Consider the following 18111-nt stretch of genomic DNA (forward strand, 5'->3'; position numbering starts at 1 on the left):
GAGAGGTATGTCAGATTGTAAGTAAAAAAGACGTGGTCGACGTGTGTTTTATCATAAAGCTTTTTATGATTTATAACGCATTACAGGCCAGGTTCGCTGCTTTTTCTACTGCAGTGTTCAGACAATGATGCTCGTTACTAGTCACGTATCAAACACAAGGACAACTACGGTATATAATTCTTCGCAAGTTGTAGATCATCGAAATTGCACAATGTTGTACACGAATATAGCAACCTTTTCCATCCACATCCAGAGTTTACGTTTTTTCGGTATTCTGCGATAAACTGTACAGGAAAAATAAAATATTCTATTCGTTTCGGCACTTACATGTTATCACGGAGGGTTATATAAATCACGTTAGAAATGTAGTAGCGAACGTGTACATTTACTGCTGACACTTGCAAACGGAGTACGTGGAATAACGAATCCGCTTATCGTATCGAAATGCAACGATTGCGCAGCTGATAGAATTATCAGAAATATACGTGATCTTATTGCCTTGCGGGTCAATATGCATAGTAAAGTATAGATACGACGGACATGTAAATTATGACGCATAGCTGGAAAGTGGACAAAATTGTTTTACAATAGCCATGCGCGTTCACGATTTTCGTGTGAACCAGCGTGTACAATATGCTGACCACTGCGAAACCGGGCAGAATCATTCTCGCCAGAGGAAACAGCGGTGACGTGCTCAGCCATATCGGGGTAATTAGCAGATAAGGTAATACAGTTTCAAGATCGTGTTGATGTGCACTTCGGATGCGATCCACGTCCTCGTGGCCGCCTGCGGTCGGACATAAAATTATGTCCGAACCTTTCAACCACATTCTGTCCTCCTCGCTGTGGATCACCTGCGAAAAATCGAGCAAAACGGTGCACGCGAATTAACGTGTTGTAAATCTCGTTTTACCGGGAAAAGGTGTATAATCGGTCGAGACGGGACAAGGTTTAAAATTGCTCGTCGTCAATAATCGGACGTAATTTTTCTCGAGGAACACGAATTCTAATGTAAACAGGTACTCGAGACCATCGAGTATTGCTTCTGTCGCGATAAGTGGCGCCATAATGTAAATAACGGTGCGATCGAATTTTTCTTATTTCTCTCGATACACACACTCGTCAAACATGTTCGAATGCGTGAAAACTTCGATTCACGCGTCAGTTAATTTCGGAGAGGAAGGAAACATTTATTTCGTAACGCGTGCTGGTGTTGCTATAAAATATTCATAACCTCTTACGTTCGTGTTCACACTGTTTCAAGAATTTGGAAGTTTCCAATGAATTTTTATGAAATAATCCCATCCTTAACCTCTTGATTTACAATATCGTGAGACTAGTGGTAAGGAAATCGGGCAAAACATGACGTAGCGAGAGGCGTGGTTTGTAGATACGGTTCAACGTAAACATTGTCAGGCTCGGACAGGCTCGTGGTTAATTTTCGCGGATGTTTTTCTGCCTCAGTTTCGTGTTATTCTTCGTCGTGTTCGCGCCAAGTGTCTCGACGTGTGAGCGACCTTGCTGTTGATTGTGGCACGCACCATTGAAACGTACATCGTGGGACTAGAGGTTAAGACGAGGTATATATTACAGGAAAGATATTATTCCGGATTTTCTGTTCAATTCCAACTATCGGTATCCAAAATCAAACGTCACGAAAACCCAAATCCATTTCCCAACGTCCCCCCTCCCCAAGGGGTTCCACGCGTATACTCGGGAGATACAGGATATTGTTAAAAGAATTACGTAAGAAAGAATCATTTTACCCGTCTAGTGACTCGAATTTGCCCGGTGAACCACGTGAGGGCGTTCATCTTTAGAACGAGAACACACGACCACCAGGCGTAAACAGTCCACAGATCTGCAGGCCCGTTCGCAAGATTGCTCGCCATTGTTTCACGCTAGCCGACTGACTCCGTATCGGGAAGAAAAACGCGAAGAATGGCGGACGTAGTTGGTTGTTTGCTGGACATTTCTTTCACCCCGTCGCGTGTGCCGTTTTGGACGTCGAGAGGCGAACCATTTATCAACGCGGCGATAAAGGAGCCGGCAGGTAAATAAAAGAGGTAAGGAGAATGCAACGACGTATCGGAGCACGAGGTGCGGGGGGTATTAGAAAGTTAGCACGAGCGCGCAATACGCGAGAGGAAAGTCGACGCGAGAGGAAAGTGCCGCGTTAAAATTCACTTCGCATGGATTCGTTGTCGTTCGTTGCTACCAGACGACTGACTACCTCGAAAACCGGTGTCCCGAACGTGATCTCGTGTCCTACGGCCGCATTTGGAAGTCAAATCGGCGCGCGCCATGCCGATTCTTCGCCGGGGACACGTTTCGGAAACGTCGCGGCATTTGTTTCGAACCGACTCGTTTTATTTTTCCCCGTGAAAACACGCCGGAGTTAAAAAGTTTAGGAGTTGCTGAACACGTGGTCCACGCGGAAGAAGTTTTGGTCGTCGAATCGAACAGCGCTAGGCAACGCGAATAGTCGAGCAAAGTGAGAGATATTGCGAATTTACAAAGTTCCTTCGATCCTACTTAAGATCGCGTTAACGATCTTTTGGGAGATTGATGCCGGAATAAATTCCGTTTCGCTTGAAATCTCGAGGATATTAATAGAAGAGGGAAATCGTATCTGTTCAGTGGTACATGTATTGATACTTTCGTTTAAGAGCATTTAATTTACATATCTCTTACATCGGTTACCCTAAGACTCTTTATCACGGTCGGATCGGTGAATCCCATCTACTAAGAAACCATTAAATTCGTAGTTGCTTAAAAAAGAAATTACCGGTTTTGTCGGTTTTGTCCCGCGATCTCTTGCGCATTTTACCTCATTTTTCCTTCCTGTGGTCCTTCGCATTTCGACAGAGCTATTTATTCGAGCAATCCGGGGACGAGTTCGAGGGACACCTATATCTCTCGGAATATTTTCTCCGACGTTCATGAAATATTTATTTAGATGGGAAATTTCAGGAACTCTGTCGGGAATGTTTAGGAAAGTTTCTTATACGAGAACTGGATTGATTACAGGATTAAATCATTCTTAAAGGACGTTAGTTGGGACGTTAGTCGTGTTTCTCTCTGCCAGCGAAGCATCGTGTAATTAAAGTGACGTTGGAAAGAAATTTTCGTGGGGTATGCGAGATTATTGTCACGTTAGCAAGCGCCATTGCTCTTCTTAATGTTCGCCTGTATCGACACTTCGATCAGATTGTTCCCGAGGAAGAAGTCGGTCGCGACGATGTTCGTCTCCTTCCACCATTCCTCCTGGAATTTATACGTGAGATTTCTGTTCACCGAGTCGGCCATCTGCCGCAGCCCACTGGATAAATTGAAGATTATATCCAGTGGATATGGCGTTAACTCCGCCATCACTGCCCATAATGGATTCTGACTGTTTCGAGACTTCTTCGGGCCCATGATCACTTTGTCCAGATACTTGAATAGTCCTTCCACCGTTTGCTGGTTGCCCCAGGCTTGTGACATCGTCGGCCACAGCCAGTCGTATTCTGAGACGAAATCGAATAAAATCAAAGCAGATAAAATAAAATTCGTCGGAAATGAGAGCAGGAGATGAAAGTATCGCGTGTACCGTAGTGGTGAAATTTAAATAGATTAAATCAGGATTATAATTCACGAATCAGATGCAAGATACGAACGAGATGAATCTCGCCTTTGGCGTTTAATAGGAGATTTACCATTAACGGTGTGCTTATCGTCGTAGCAAATTATCAGGCGTTTCCCTTCGGTCCAAATATCATTCAAGGTCGGACCCAGACCTTCGACCCCTCTATTGGGTTTCAGAATCAGACCTTCGAATTCTCGTGAGAGGATCGTAGCCAATTGACGATGCGTATTCGGTCTATCTTCGAATCCCACGGGAAATCTACAAGTAATGTAATTCCATGTTGAGCATCATTCCGTTCTGACGATGTCGTACAGTTGTTATCACGTCGATACCTATCTCGAAACATTATTACAACTTTATCCGTATTTTTATATCGTAGCAAGTATTTTCATATCATATTCCATTTTCCGACAAAAATTTTTCTCCAGTTACTATCTCGAATCGACACCTTTGGACCGTACTCGTATTTATTTTTATGTTGGCTCGTAGAATTGGTGTTTTAAAAACGTTCCACGAATATATTAACATTTTCTGTGCTGCATCGTCGTCGCAGCACAGGGTTCACGTTTTGCATCGATTCATCGATGACGACAGTAGAAATTTGATCGCGCTGTCAGCACGTTACAACAGCGTATTAATTGGCGTTTAATATTACGTATTATCAGGTTTCGTGGAATTTTTATTTAACACGCGATATTCCTTTGTTGCAATTGATAGCAATTTGATAACTGGTTCCCGAAAATCCTCAAGGACGAACAATTACCTATGATTTCTTAGACACAGAGCATTCGCTTCTTCCTAACCTGCATATTTTACGATATAATATATAATTGACATTTCCGGTCAACGGCTGTGTACATGATAAAGAATCGAGGAAGTAGAGGTATATCCTGAACATCGACGTACTTCGATGAACAACTGTACACGATTAACCTTGAAATTTATGAACACGTTGACCCACTGCGCTGAATTTCGTAACCAATTGGAATCAATTCGCATCGCGGCCATCGAATCGTTCTCCCAGCATTATCAATTCGCAAATTGACAATAACTTATTGCATTATTTCGTATCGCCAATTTACCTATGAAAGTCCATGATGACCACCTCTCCCCTAGCCACGTCTAGGAAGCTTCTCACGTCTTTGATGATGTCCGAGAGAAGGGTGATCCGGACGACGTCGTGATTGATCCAAAATCTGTTTATGTGGTTGTCCTCCTCGATGTCGGTACTGTTCGGAATCGACGGATAATAACCGACTCTGATGTCCAGGTACCTAATACCGTGCACCAATTGCGTCCACACGTCGCGATCTTGGGTCAGCAGGTACTTTTGGAACGCGTCCCTCCTGGTCAGGTCACCGTGCTTGTAGCTTCCGGAATTATGCGTTCCGGGGATCATTAAGCTCCCTATCGGAAGTCTTCCTAATTTCCTCCTAAAGAAGGTGCGATATACCCGAGCATTTACCACAATTTTACGGCGAAAGCGTAATTTACGAACGAGGAGGACGAGGAAGGAAAAATATCTTTGCTAAGAAATATATTTGGAAATTTATAATCCTATTACCTCAGATCGTACATCCACGTCGGCCAAATCTGTAAACAGGCGCTCGTGAGGATGGCTCCATCTTTGTACAGACCAGCATGATGTTTCAGGCAATGTGGGCCAGGAAGCGTTGCGCCATCCTTGACGTCCCATCCACCCGGAAGCGCAGGACGTCCAACCGTGATGTTCGTTCGATAGTAACCCCGTGGGTATTGCAGGGAAGTCAAAACCAGCTTCGGTTTGATCGTTTTATCTGGAAGCGCGATGTCGATGGTTGCGTCAATCGATATCGATATAGTTGCTCGTGACCTTATAGCGTCTTTTGAATAAATCGCAAATTTTTTCTATGCCGTTCGAGTAATAATCGTCACGAAAATATGCCAGATTTTCATTTTCGTAAACGAGAAAGAAGGTAATAGAAGGAAAGAATAGGTCCAAATCGTAGAGGAAAACTATATTTAGACAGGTTTTAAATGCCTGAATCACGAGTTACGATGTTGAAGAGAAGCAAACAAAACTTATTACTATGTGCTGGGTCAGCAGTGAACACCTTGATGGTATCTGGGAATCCTGTGTCCGATGGACAATCGATGTCCCAATTTACTTCTAGCTCAGCGTCGACCACCTTGTTGCTGGCAGCGATTGGTCTCCACAACGAGGAGACTGTCAGCCATACCTTTCCGCATTGCGTTGCCAATGCTAAAAATCGTTACCCTCAGAAACTTCCATCGCGAGGATAAAACGATTCGAACTGGCGACGTAGAGTACACTCACCGATGTCGCAGAAGAGATGAAGAAACAAGAATATCGCACCCTTCGGCATCGTCGCGTAACGCTACTGTGTCCAAGCTCTCGCTACAAACGGTGCCCCAACGTTCAACGTCAGAGAACTTCCTGTGTTTCCAACAGAGACGAAAATTTGGTCACGAAGACAGCATAATTTACTTCGAACGACAAGCTCAACGACGGAGCATCGATTTCTAATCGGGATTTTCATCGGCCGCGGTTTCGCTCGAGCGAACGAGGTGGAAATAAAGCGAAGAGGAGAGAAGAAGAAGCCGAAATAAAAGTGGAAAAAATGGAAGCGGAATAGTAGGCCAGCAGCAAACACTTACACCTCGCGCGCGCACACCGCGAGCCACTTGCGACGCAGCGAGTCGATCGCCAGGAGTCCCTCGAGTCCTGGTTCTCCTTGCTTCCCGATGCCCGATCGAGCATTCAGTCGCGCTTCGTTGCCCGTCCACGGAAGCGTTGTCGCTTTCCCTGCGTCGCTTTCTCGCTAGCAGCCTTCAAGGATATCGCAAACCACCCGCTCGGCTCATCGCCCGCGGTCCGCGCGACAGGCAGCAGCGATGGATTCACGGTAGAGCGAGCACTGGCGGAAAGCAGCACGACAAAGAGGCGAGGATCGATCGCGTTATCCTGCTGGCCAACCGATCCGGCCGTCTGGAGACAGTCCAGTGACTGAACGATGGACAACCGAACGACCCGTAACCGGACCAGTTTAATATAGAACCCGCTCGCTTATGGGACATTCAAGCACATTGTGCCATCCTTCCATCACTTCCTCGGACACGTCAATTGCTCGGTGGGGACCACGTAGCTGTCCTCGTCGGCCAACCGATGGAACACGTTGCGTTTTTCTCTGTCCGCCGTTCGGTCATCCTATCGACTGCCGTCTACCACCGGGGGTCAGACCGGGCCTGACCCGCCGGCATTAAACACCATTTCCTGCGTATGCCGTGGAATATATAGTTTCGAGACAACGACTACGGAGGAAGGGCGAGCAGATCGGAGCGTACGCGCGGCCAACGAGCATCGACGGATCCGTACCGGGGTTGGGGAACGGATTCTGATTCTACATTGAATTATCACCCTCGCTCGTGGCCGTACAAGCGGTGAGGTAGAGAGCGGCGGCAGTCGTGAGAGCTAACAGGATGATGATTAGGTACAGGTGCAGCCAACGAGGCGACTCGATTTATCGTTACTCCGCGTTCGATGATGTTTCCCTACCACCGACTATCGCCCGATCGTGTTCGATCGCGTGTCGTTTCCCAGCAGACGGATCATCTCGCTGCTGGATAGTGAAGCGACCGGTTTTGTTCCAGAAATTGTTTACGATCCTCGACACGTGTTTTCCGGATTATTCGCGGCAAACGAAGGGACGCGGTTTTGCGAAAATTCATTGTTCGTCGTTCCGTTAATCGGCGTACAACGAGCAACACGGGATTAGGTATTTACAATGGGGCGTATCTTTTTCTAGCCGTGTTTATTAATACACGGTTTATTAATTTCGTTTCGTGCCGCGAATCCTGTTTCGGCGTTTCGAATGCGCGATGGTTCCACGATTTCATAGGGTACCAATAGAATCCACTTTTCCCGTAATCGATTCGAAATGGTGTCGGGTTAGAACGAGTTTAGAAATATGACATAATTGACAGAGGCCTTACCTGTTTACCGCGGCAACGAAATCGTACACGTGATAGAATAAAATCACTCTGTATAATTCGTTTAGTACAACAGATATACAATTTATTTACAAATCTCACGCGTGTGTACAAAAACGATTTGGGCGCGTACGCACGCGCGTTAGCCTACTCCTTAATTAGTCTTGCCGCGTTAAACTCTTCTAATCGGCGTTTATAGTACACAGAAGGACGTTAATACGATTTGATTCGTTGAGGTAGATAATTTAATCAGTCTATGAAGCTGCTTTGTCGGTCGGTTTGCTCGTTATTGGCATCAATTCGCAAAACTCGGTTCCGGCGCGTTCTATTCAGTCGGGCTGAACGTTTCTACTTAATTTGCCCCGTTCAGTCCTGGAGGACATCGAACGTGGCGCGACCATAAGCTGGCAATGTTAATACTGAACGTCCCGTGTCCAAACTTCTTCGGTACATGTACGCGTAATTGCTGCGATTTCCTTCGACATTGCATTGCTCGTCACTCGGTATTTCATCGGACTTCCTTAACGTTTTAATCGTCCGATTAAAAGTTCCCGATGTTACCGAGTTCCCCGTTTCTTCGAGCAGAAAGTCGCAATTATATCTCTCATTGTAAAATAAAACTCACGCGAACGATTCGTTTCTGAGAATCGCATCGCCCTTAACTAGATAGATACAGAAGAAATTTCGTCTCTCGAATTCGCGAAGAAGCCTGTTTCTGTCGATAGTACGTAAAGTATAGAGAGGGTTCTGCCTTATCTGTGACACTCGAAATTGCAGCATAAGAAATTGTCCTGCGAATATGCTGTTCTCTATTTGACCAGGTACAAAGACGAGAGGGAAGGATGTTTTGGTAAATTGGAAGTCGAGCCTCATGGCTGATCATCAGCGACCGCGTGGTTCAATGACGAACGCGCGTGAATTGATTCGTAACAACGTGATTATATGCCCGTTTACTTTGCCTACAAGCTATCAAATAAATTAAGATACTCGACTACTCGCGAGGGTGGTATGAAACGTACGTTTCACGCGCAAGTACGAACGACGAAAATTGTAAAAGGAATTCCCGTTGGATTAAGTAACTCGCTCAGGCACGAGCTCGATCGTCGAGCTCGATCGACTCGATTCCTCTAACGAGGACTCCGAGTATTTCATAGAAACTCTAACAAATCGTGTATGTACAATTTGGTTGATCTCCGCTCAAAATGGTCTCGAGGGACTTGGGAATTAGAACAAAACGTGTCCGCTCGGTTTCATGGACACGTTAAACGTTCCGCTTCCTTTCGTTTCTTTTCAGTCTCTTCTTTTCCGAAGAAGATTCCCAAGAAAACGTTGGTTTTCATCGAGCAACGATAAATACGGCGGGAATAGAACGAAACACGTCGTGGTCGTCTTCTTTCGTTGTTCCCATGACGGAATGTCTTCTCGGTGCAACGATTCAATTGGCCCGTTGCGTAAGGAGATTTAGCAGCTCGTCGTGATCCATACTGTTCAACGTTTGAATGTCGATGCCCAGTGCGTTCGCCACGCTCTTCATGTCGAGGCCGAAGCTCTTCAACAACTCGATGAAGTCCATTTCCTCGCCGGTGAACGGGTTGTGCAGCTTCGGGCAGCTGTGATTACACTGCGGCCAAGTGCAACGTTCGATTAACCGGAAGTGGCAGCCCTGGACACACTTCCGTTTGCCAGATGGTATCACCGAGCGCTGCGGTCTGGTCCCGTTGAACATGCCCGTGTGGTTGCTGTCGTTGTTCTGCTTGTTACCCTTCCGGCGGCCTGGAATTCCAACGAATTTCCAATGAATCGGTATGTCGTCGAACGTGTCCTCCGAAAAATCTGATTCGGAAAGCGACTAGTCGCGCGGTTCGTGAGAACGAGACACCCGTTCGTTAATTACGTTTTCCCTTTAAATATATTTAAGGGAGGGCGTATGTAAGAAGAATATATGTGACGAATTTAACCCTTTGCACTCGGCGATATTTTCGTTAAAGGAAAATAGTAATTCGAAGACATTCTGTCATAAAATCGACCATATTTTTAAAACGGTGAATAAGAAATCGTATGCAAATTAAGACGTAGAATTATTTTACTTCGAGATTCTATGCAGTGTTGGGTAATTTAAAATTTGATATATCAATTAACATCGATCTTTAGAATCTGATTAAATGGCGACCGAGAGCCGTCTCTCGAGTGCAAAGGGTTAAAGGCGTTGAACGTGGCTTCGAAAATTAGGGTGGGTAGAAAATGTTACTCCAGAAACGGTGGAAATTAAAAATCTTAGAGGAATCTCGAAAAGTTAGAGAAGAAATGATAGAATAGGAATGGAAATGCTGCAGACGTAACCCAATTCTTTTACATTTCAGCTGTTCGATCGCATCGAATCTTTATAATCGTTTTATCGATAAAAATGTAGGTCTATGATTTAATTACACTCGTCGAATCGTCTCGCCGTAGCATTACAGTTTTATTCGTCTTTGGTATGTTTAAACCAATGATTACCCGCTTTTCTACGCTCGTGCTTCTCCTTCTTCGTCCTCGCTTCCTTGTTCCTCTCCCTCCGTTTGCCTTTGTGCTTCCGCCTCTTCCTCTTCTTATTCTCCCTGTCCTGCAGTAGGACATTCGACGTGGACGTTTTCCCGTCCACCGATTTACTCGTCACCGGCGACCTGACTTTCTGCAAGTCCGCCACGGACTCGCTCTTTCCGCTTCTTCTCGACTCGGTCGAAGTTCCGTTTCCCTTCGTCAGACCGGATCTCAGTAGCTTTCGCAGCGACTTGGTGCACGGCTGGTTCGTCTCGATTGGCGAACGGGTACTGAAATTGACAGGGACGAAGTCAGACCGCTGTCAACAGCTTCGCATCGAAGCGAATAGCGCGAGAAAGAGGGAAACAAGATTTTCGAAAATCGCTGAATATTCGAGTAGATAGAGAATTATAGAATAGAAAGTACCATCGGTTCGATATCATTTTGTATATAATTTTTGTGTAATTTTTGTACAGGAGGTAGAGTGTTTTTACTTTAAGAGTACTCACGGGTGGTTGTTTCGCATCGCATATGTTTCTAATGCATTTTGTTACTCACTCGTTCCGGTGATTCCCGGTTGGCATTTGCTCCCAACAGTGTAACGCCTGCGCCAAAGAAACCTCGTCTATTTTGACCAACTGCCAATCCCTCTTCGTGAGAACACTGTGACTAATGCAGCTCGGGGCAAAGACCGCGCTAACGTTTTCGAAGGTCTGCCGCAGACTGTCACCCATCTTGTGTATATAATCCCATTGTTGCTTCGTCACTGGTGCACCCACATTGTCCGCCGACATCTGCGCCTCGTCGAACAGCCATTGAAAAACGAACAGGGGCGCTACGAATTTTGGAAAGCAAATACTTCTCTCAACTGCAACTTCCCTTCTTGCGAGTTTTCAAATTTTACGTTCAAATATAACCGATAGTTCGAATAATAGACGGAGAAGGGAGAAGCCATTCGTATAGCTAACGTTTCATTACCAGTCAACGTTGGATACAGTCTGTAGCCAAAGTAGCACCTCCACGGTTCGTTCGGGTGTTTGTTGACGCAATTGTGCGGCATTCGGGCCTTCCAAAGTTCCATCCCCTTGTGGACAGCGTCGACCGGTGACAAACCGTTTGGCGAATAGGGAGCCCTGTCAAGAAACCACCCCGAATCGGATACACCTCTTATCGCGATGTGTTTCAAGCCTGTACGTCGTAACAGAGAATTCAAATTCAAGACTAAAACTTTATCTTCGCCGATACGCTACACGCGACCTTTAAACGTGCTTTTCCAGAGGATCGTGGAGTAAAGAAATCAAACTCACCTAGGTTATGGTGGACCAAACTATGCACGTGATCCAAGTTCAACATGACACCGGTGCCTCCCGCGCTGCTACCAGCCAAAAGAAGGGAGCTTGCATTCTCGAGTCCAAGGGGAACGAGGTCTCGCACCACCTGCAGCACAATCTCTGCCCCCATGAAGGAAAACATGTCATTCGGCGAAGCTCTGGTGCCACTCCAACTGTCACTCGTGCAGTAGGGGACGAATCTGAAGGAACGAATAAATCTGGTTACGGAAATCGGATTACTGACCTCTCTAGTCAGCTGGAACTGTCGAAAATTGAAAAACAAAAATGGTCTTGCTAAAACGGACAATACCTACACGTGATTCGCGTTCCACCAGAACGGATTCTCCTCCGGATTTGCCGACAACAGGCCACCAACTGCAATCATCGACATTGTCAAGATTATTCGCGTGTACGGCAATGGCGGATGTATCGATATCGCGAGTGTCGAAAGTTTCTCCAACGTCGTTTAAATTGCATTTACTCGAATAAGCGACGATTCCGTTATCTATCGAAGCTTCTAACTCTCCCATTCGCGACGACTAACACCCCCGTCTGGTTTTCCCCGGGAGAAAGACCGAACCCCTCTAACTGGAACAATGCGACGTGCGGTCACGTGTCGCGAAACTCGTTAAACAACCGAGAGAACGAGCGACGGAAGATTGCGGAACAACGTTCCACGGGAAATGTTAGAAAGTGTCGGGTTAGGCGAACACACGACTTTCCAACGGAAGCTACTCACCGTCGCGTGTCTCAGGCCACTGAGTCGACGTCATCAAATGCCTCAACCTGAGCCACCTGTTTCTGCAGCTCTTGTGGTCGTAGCAATACCAGCCACCTTCCAGGAAAATGATCCACCTCTTAGAGCCGTGCGACTTCCGCAGGTAAAACCCCGCCTGGGATCCATCGTTGCATGTGATCGACCTGTTGCTCAGGTAGACCCTCTTCAGGCCCCTTTGCTCCTCGAGCCCGTACTTCTCCAGAATCTTGATCAACTTTTGGATCGTGTTGCTCTGGATCGCTGCCGTGCCAGAGGACACCGAAACGGTGTTGGTCGGTTTCTCTTCGGCAGCTATCGTTAGCACGAGAGCCGTCAGGCACATCGAGATCTGCAAACGACGTCAGGATTCGTGGTTCATCGCTCGTGCGTGATTCGTGGCTTCGACGAAGAACCGATTCCACGGTTTTTCAGAGACCACGAGGTCTCGATCTCGCGGTTTTTCTAGAGGAACGTGACAACCATCGCGCAATTATTATCAAGCAAAGAAGCTCGTTAAGACCCAAATCGACGATAATATACCGCGCGGAATTGCAATTACGGAAGACAAAGTGGCGTCGCATAATTCAGCAAAGGGTGAGCTCTTGAACCGGGCAACTTTGAATTTTATTCGCGACACGTTTGTTCGCAAAAAATTCCAATCTCGGGCACGTGGTCGGAAATCGAATTAGCGAAGGTCGGGGATCCCGTTCCGCGAGACCGAGTTATAAACTGGAAACGCCGGCTGAGTACGTTAATCGCTATATGGTCTATGATAATGAGCCGACCAAGATATCGCGACTGAGCGAGCAGAAACTGCAAGCGAAGGAGATAAGCTCTTCATCGCCAGTCTCCCGCGTACATAGCTCGAAAATGACCATTATTCAACCTGTTAGGCAAATACATCTTACCGCGGGGTAAATGGGCGACATCAGCCACTCTTCTCAGCCCCTCGAGGACGAGGATCGTGACTTTGCGTTGAAAAATTCGCCTCATTGATTCGAATACATTAGCTCGACGAGTCTCTGGCGGATCATCGTCGCAGTGCTGACAGAGATGCATCGATGCATTCGTGCCTCTGCTTTCCTCGTTATACGTCTACACGGGCAGAACGTTGCTCGAATACGGATGGCAATGTATGGATGAAAATTTTCGAAAAATTTTTGCAAAGACAAATCGATCCCCGTTTCGGAAGAACTGACGTGAACACCGGCGTCTTCGCATAGCGAAAATTTTCCAACGCCATATTTCATTCCCAGCCGATCCAACACGCCCATCCACTGCGCGTTTCGAATTTCGAATCACTTTAACGACCGTTTGCGACCATCTCTAGAATTTCAGCAGCCGTGTTCGTACACGAATCTCTGCCTCGTTCACGACATTCCTCAAAGAGCAAGAGCAACAATTTCAAATCAGCCAATTTCCCTGCCCCCTGCCGGTCCCGTGTTTCGCAGGCCTGTAATTTCTCCGTCGACAGGGATTTTCACCGTGAGGGCATAGAAAGCAATAACAACGTCGAAGCGGCGCGGTAACAAACGAGCAGCAGGCCGCGGGAATAATTTAAAAGGAGGAAGCGTCGTTCCTCCGCGGCGCCACTCGCTCTCTCTCCTTCTTCCTCTCTTCTTCTCCATCGCTGTAGTAGCTCTCGCGCGTTTCGCCGCAACCATCCCTCCGTTTCTCACTCTCTCCCTCTATCGTCCTCTCGCTCTTTCCCCTGTACACGCACACGCGTATAGCACGCGTGTGGACGCGCGTACGGACACACGCGTGCAGTTGCTTTGTCTGCCTCTTTCCGTTGCTCTCTCGGTTCAGCTCTATCGCGATGCCGGCTACTTAGGATCAAGTTCCAGCTTTCAGGACGGTAGCCGGCGGCGGAAACACCTCGGAAACAGAAGCTCGTTCTGGCGGGCAGAGCGAGATGAAAGGGAGCCGCCCAGCTGTGGACGCTGGAAAGGAGAAACGTTGTTGCGACGCAATTATGATCGGTCATAATGGGCCGCGAACACCGGATCGCCTTTGGAGCACGTATCGGAACACGCCGCCGGCGAGAAAGAGCCCCTTTCGAGCTGCTACGACCGTGAAGCGGACGTTTTCGACCGGGCTTTCGGCTCTTGTCCGAGGAAATGAACTTGCGCAGCGTGTTTCTTTCTACGTCGTTATCGTCCTCGCCCGAATTAATCTCGTAATTACTTTCCCCGCCATTTCTCCCTTTCCCAGCCAACCGAGGAAATTCATCGAGGTTACGAAAATTCGGTGACTCTTTACTAATTGTCACGCGATTTTCGCGACTACTTTCTTACTTAGTAAGCAAATCACGAGGAAATGCATATATAGAAAGACAAGTTTATTTTATTGTTGAAAAATTGATCTCTTGTTTCCACAATGGTGGATAGATCCCAAGAAAAGTGATTGAAATTAACCCTCTGCGCTCGAGAGACGCACTTCAGTCGCCATTTGATAAAATTTCGAAGCACGATATTCATAAATATGTCAAATCTCGGATAATGTAACGATGTGCGAGGTATCGAAATCAAATAATTCGAATAATTTCTGCTCAGGAAAATATCGTCAATCTTGTAACCGAAAATCTTTGAACTCCTATCCTTCTTTGGCCAAAAGATCGTCGAGTGCAAAGGGTTAAACTCGTAATTAATTGCCGCGAGTGGTATAGTTGTATAAAGCGATCGCACAGAATAACATCATCTTGGAGATTCTTCCTATTTATATCTCGTCGAACGAAAACACATCTATCCTAGCTTGCAAAATTACCCTGGATTACCAAAACTGATCCCGAGCCATCACCCTTGCCGCTTACGGCCATCGTTAATTATCCCCAAGTGGCCTCTCGGCTTGCAAGGCAGAAGAGGATATCAAAGTTCCGTTAACCATGGCTAATCCGTGCAATGTCGTCGTAGAAGCCGACCAGCCAAGTCGTAAATATCATTTACACGGAACTGGCGGCGGCGGCAGGCGGAAGGTTCGCTCATCCTCGGGGCCTGGCTAACGTTTCACGCTTCGATGACGCTGGAAATCGCGGAAAAACTCTCGCTGCTCTCCCCTATCGGCGAGGAAAATCGGCCCTCTCTAACGTGGAAGCCTGGAACGCGATCGCTGTCCGCTTTCGTAGCCGATTTTACGAGCAGGCTCGCCCCGAAGCGCCGCCGAGAAACCGCGACGAATCCGAACTTTCGGGCAGATCGTAAATAAAATTCACGACCCCGGACCCTCCCACGCTTTGCGTAACCACTTTATTATGCCGTAAATCAAGCTGTCCCTGCGCGCGAACGCCCGTTACCGAGGGCCCGCTGCCTCGTGTACGTGGAAAACTTCGTGGATGAGGAAAAGGGGTGGGAGGAAATCTTCCTAGCCATGGAGCACCCCCTTTTCTCTGTGAACGATAACGACACGCAAAATTCCTGGTCGTGTAGCCATAATTCGGTGATCCAGTGTCCACGCTATTAATTTAGCGCGGTGTAGTATGGCCGGTCGAGGACGTTACGAGGGATGACGCGTTGCCGCAACGGGGTGGAATTTTTGAGGTTCATGATTCGAGGAATAACGTTCTTCCTATGTACGTTTTGCTTCGCTACGTCTTCGAATTAAATCGCGTAAAGTATCGGAATAAAATTTGATGCGTTTATTTTTTTCTATACTGAGCTAATAAATTTGGAAGTTTCGTTATAGTAGGTTGCTCTTTGTACGTTGTAATAATTAATAAGCGCATAGGTATGATACGCTACCATTAATGGAGCTTTAAGCCATCAAAGCAACTATCGATTCGACAAGACTTACAATAGCAACGAGCTCGCGCTGGCATAGATTATGCGTTCCTACGGAATATGCAAGTATTCCAACTACGTTGTATTTTCTCAAGCAAAACGCGGCTAAAATAGCTGGAGATCTTGGTCGTTTAATTACTCCGATTAATCGGATTTTTGGAAGTACCGGATCAGCGAACCATCGTGCATCAATTTCCACAAACGTGGAATACGAAGCTTCCCCATAATTCATTTCCATCCCCTTTAAATTTATAATCCCTCTGAATCCGCGCATAATTCGGACGTGCCTCTCAAAGAACTTGTCCCGGTGCTTATGAAAACCTCTCTCGTCCCTCCCTTTCCCTCTCGTTCGCCACTCTCTTGCTCCCAACCCCTCAGCTCTACCGGCTCCTTTCCTCTCTTCCGTATCCGGCGCATTAGAGGGTGTTCTGGGCGTGAAGGTGTCCGTCATAATTTGCCAGCCGGCGCATAATCCCCGTGACAAAGGCCGACAAAGTGACGTCTGTTACTGGCCGCCACCCTTTATTCAGCCTGCTAAGATTCCGGTAGCAGGTAAAGCGTTTAAAGACTCCGGCCATTCGAGCCGGATAGATGAATCACGACGCGGCTAAACTGACTTCGCTTCCAGACGAGACTCCTTTGCCGGTGCTTCTGCCTCTCTTGTTGGTTACGCTCCTGGCTCTTTCCAGCCTTTCGGCTCATCTTTTCTTAATACCTCGCGTTTCCGCGTGTTACGCCTATCGCGAATTTTCTTCGATCCCCACGAATATTCGTACACGCGAGTAACGATTGTTTCGACGAAATGCGGAAATCTCACGTGTCATAAATGGCATATTAATTCGAGAAAATGTAGGAATTTATGAGCGCCGAGATTTCCCTATGGGCTAGCGTTCAGACATTCTCCTTTGAATGGAAAGAATTTAATAATCGTCGCGTCAAACGTACGCTTCACCACCCGACAGCTGTCGATATTCCGGAAATCCCTTTCGTTACCTCGTCCCACGATTCCTTCGTGCCCATATCGTCATCGAATTTCTGAACGCACAGGCCCGCTCGATCCGCTTATCGTCTTCCGCATCCATCGTGCCAATTTCACTTCCCTTCCGTGGCTTTTCTTTCAACTTCTTATCCGTAAAGAATCTTTGACGTCAGACACCAGTGTATGCAAAGAATTCATTTACAAAATTGAATTTTTGCCTGTACCTAAAGAAACATCGTAAAACTGGAGAAACCTTTTTGGGGTGCACGGTGTTTTATCTTACGAGATATAGAGGTGCCGGAGGAAAAATCTCGAAAGCCAAACATTTCTAACCAGATGCCTTTACGTATCGAACAACCGGTTAATCGATTCTATTGACGATCTCGTCAGAATTTATCTTCGTAATTTCATTATTCGAGCCTATCTACGGTTCGATCTCTGGCTTTCGCTTCGAGGTACACTCCTAATCGTAAAAACTTCTTTGTGCCACATCCCTGGCTCTTTAACACGCTTCAACTTTCCAACTTTCTTCCTCGCATCATCGTTCACACCGCGTCGCGGAAGGCCAAACGATCGTTAAATTTCTCGCTGAAAATCAACCCCCGGGACTCCGAGCGGGACTGCTCCGACCCCCGAAGAGACGCGCGAAATCCCGGCGCACCCTGCTCGCGAGCAACTCCCTTTGTTTTGCGTGGCTACGTGCATGTCTCCTAGCGGCTGCTTTTTTCCAGAAGGTCGATTCGTTTCGCGGGTGCTCCGGTGGCCGGTGGTGCGTGGCATTCCATCGAATGCACGCTTACGAGCCACCGGTGCGGCTCTCCTTCTCTCTCTTTTCTCTCTTCTCTCGGTACTCACGGTGGACGCGAAAACAAGTTAAAAATAGCCAGCGAGCGGATCGCGGTCGGCACCTTTGAGGCCGCGGCTCGGAACCCGCAACAGTCGTTGATCGTTCGCATCGTGTTTCGTCGTCCGGATGTTGATGATGATGGTGAGAGACCGTCTCGTTACCATTACGAGGGCCGCTCACGCAGCCGGCTAACACGCACCGCAAACCTCGCATTACCATAACCGCGTGCACACAGAACCGTCGCCGCTTCTTCGCCGCTTCCACCAAACGGGGAAGGGAAAGA

At 47.1% G+C, this 18111-nt stretch overlaps 3 protein-coding genes across 4 annotated transcripts; all 3 read right to left on the reverse strand.

The window, feature by feature from the left end:
* Positions 1-484: 484 nt before the first annotated feature.
* Positions 485-2053, reverse strand: LOC108546087 (prostaglandin E synthase). The gene is made up of 2 exons (XM_017898017.1): positions 1767-2053; positions 485-854 (listed from the first exon to the last, which is right to left on the reverse strand). The coding sequence occupies exons 1-2, from the start codon at positions 1890-1892 to the stop codon at positions 507-509; spliced, it is 474 nt and encodes a 157-aa protein (XP_017753506.1). The 5' UTR covers positions 1893-2053; the 3' UTR covers positions 485-506.
* Positions 2054-2652: 599 nt separating this feature from the next.
* On the reverse strand, positions 2653-6756 carry LOC108546086 (PI-PLC X domain-containing protein 1). Of its 2 annotated transcripts, XM_017898015.1 has the most exons (7): positions 6287-6351; positions 5946-6065; positions 5697-5870; positions 5193-5424; positions 4711-5061; positions 3699-3886; positions 2653-3509 (listed from the first exon to the last, which is right to left on the reverse strand). In XM_017898015.1, the coding sequence occupies exons 2-7, from the start codon at positions 5992-5994 to the stop codon at positions 3157-3159; spliced, it is 1347 nt and encodes a 448-aa protein (XP_017753504.1). In that variant the 5' UTR covers positions 5995-6065; positions 6287-6351; the 3' UTR covers positions 2653-3156. The 2 variants fall into 2 exon arrangements, with proteins under 2 accessions (XP_017753504.1, XP_017753505.1); XM_017898016.1 differs by lacking the exons at positions 5697-5870; positions 5946-6065 and having other exon boundaries at positions 6287-6756.
* Positions 6757-9053: 2297 nt separating this feature from the next.
* Notum (palmitoleoyl-protein carboxylesterase notum) lies at positions 9054-17937 on the reverse strand. The gene is made up of 8 exons (XM_017898014.1): positions 17890-17937; positions 12209-12575; positions 11784-11844; positions 11446-11669; positions 11117-11326; positions 10697-10973; positions 10115-10428; positions 9054-9391 (listed from the first exon to the last, which is right to left on the reverse strand). The coding sequence occupies exons 1-8, from the start codon at positions 17935-17937 to the stop codon at positions 9054-9056; spliced, it is 1839 nt and encodes a 612-aa protein (XP_017753503.1).
* Between the last annotated feature and the right edge of the window lie 174 nt (positions 17938-18111).

Source organism: Eufriesea mexicana, unplaced genomic scaffold (assembly GCF_001483705.2).
Source record: "Eufriesea mexicana isolate 0111107269 unplaced genomic scaffold, ASM148370v2 scaffold605, whole genome shotgun sequence".
Lineage (NCBI taxonomy): Eukaryota > Metazoa > Arthropoda > Insecta > Hymenoptera > Apidae > Eufriesea > Eufriesea mexicana.

What these genes read in the sequence shown, in the direction of transcription:
- LOC108546087 (XM_017898017.1), bottom strand. Translation starts at nt 1,892, where the DNA reads ATGGCGAGCAATCTTGCGAACGGGCCTGCAGATCTGTGGACTGTTTAC. An exon ending in AAATTCGAGTCACTAGACGG is followed by an intron (nt 855 to 1,766) that starts GTAAAATGATTC and finishes GATTTTTCGCAG; the next exon opens with GTGATCCACAGCGAGGAGGA.
- Notum (XM_017898014.1), bottom strand. Translation starts at nt 17,937, where the DNA reads ATGCGAACGATCAACGACTGTTGCGGGTTCCGAGCCGCGGCCTCAAAG. An exon ending in TTTGGTCCACCATAACCTAG is followed by an intron (nt 11,327 to 11,445) that starts GTGAGTTTGATT and finishes TACGACGTACAG; the next exon opens with GCTTGAAACACATCGCGATA. An exon ending in GCACGAGCGTAGAAAAGCGG is followed by an intron (nt 9,392 to 10,114) that starts GTAATCATTGGT and finishes TTGGAATTCCAG; the next exon opens with GCCGCCGGAAGGGTAACAAG.
- LOC108546086 (XM_017898015.1), bottom strand. Translation starts at nt 5,994, where the DNA reads ATGCCGAAGGGTGCGATATTCTTGTTTCTTCATCTCTTCTGCGACATC. An exon ending in CACTGCTGACCCAGCACATA is followed by an intron (nt 5,425 to 5,696) that starts GTAATAAGTTTT and finishes TCGCGCTTCCAG; the next exon opens with ATAAAACGATCAAACCGAAG. An exon ending in GTCATCATGGACTTTCATAG is followed by an intron (nt 3,887 to 4,710) that starts GTAAATTGGCGA and finishes CATTACTTGTAG; the next exon opens with ATTTCCCGTGGGATTCGAAG.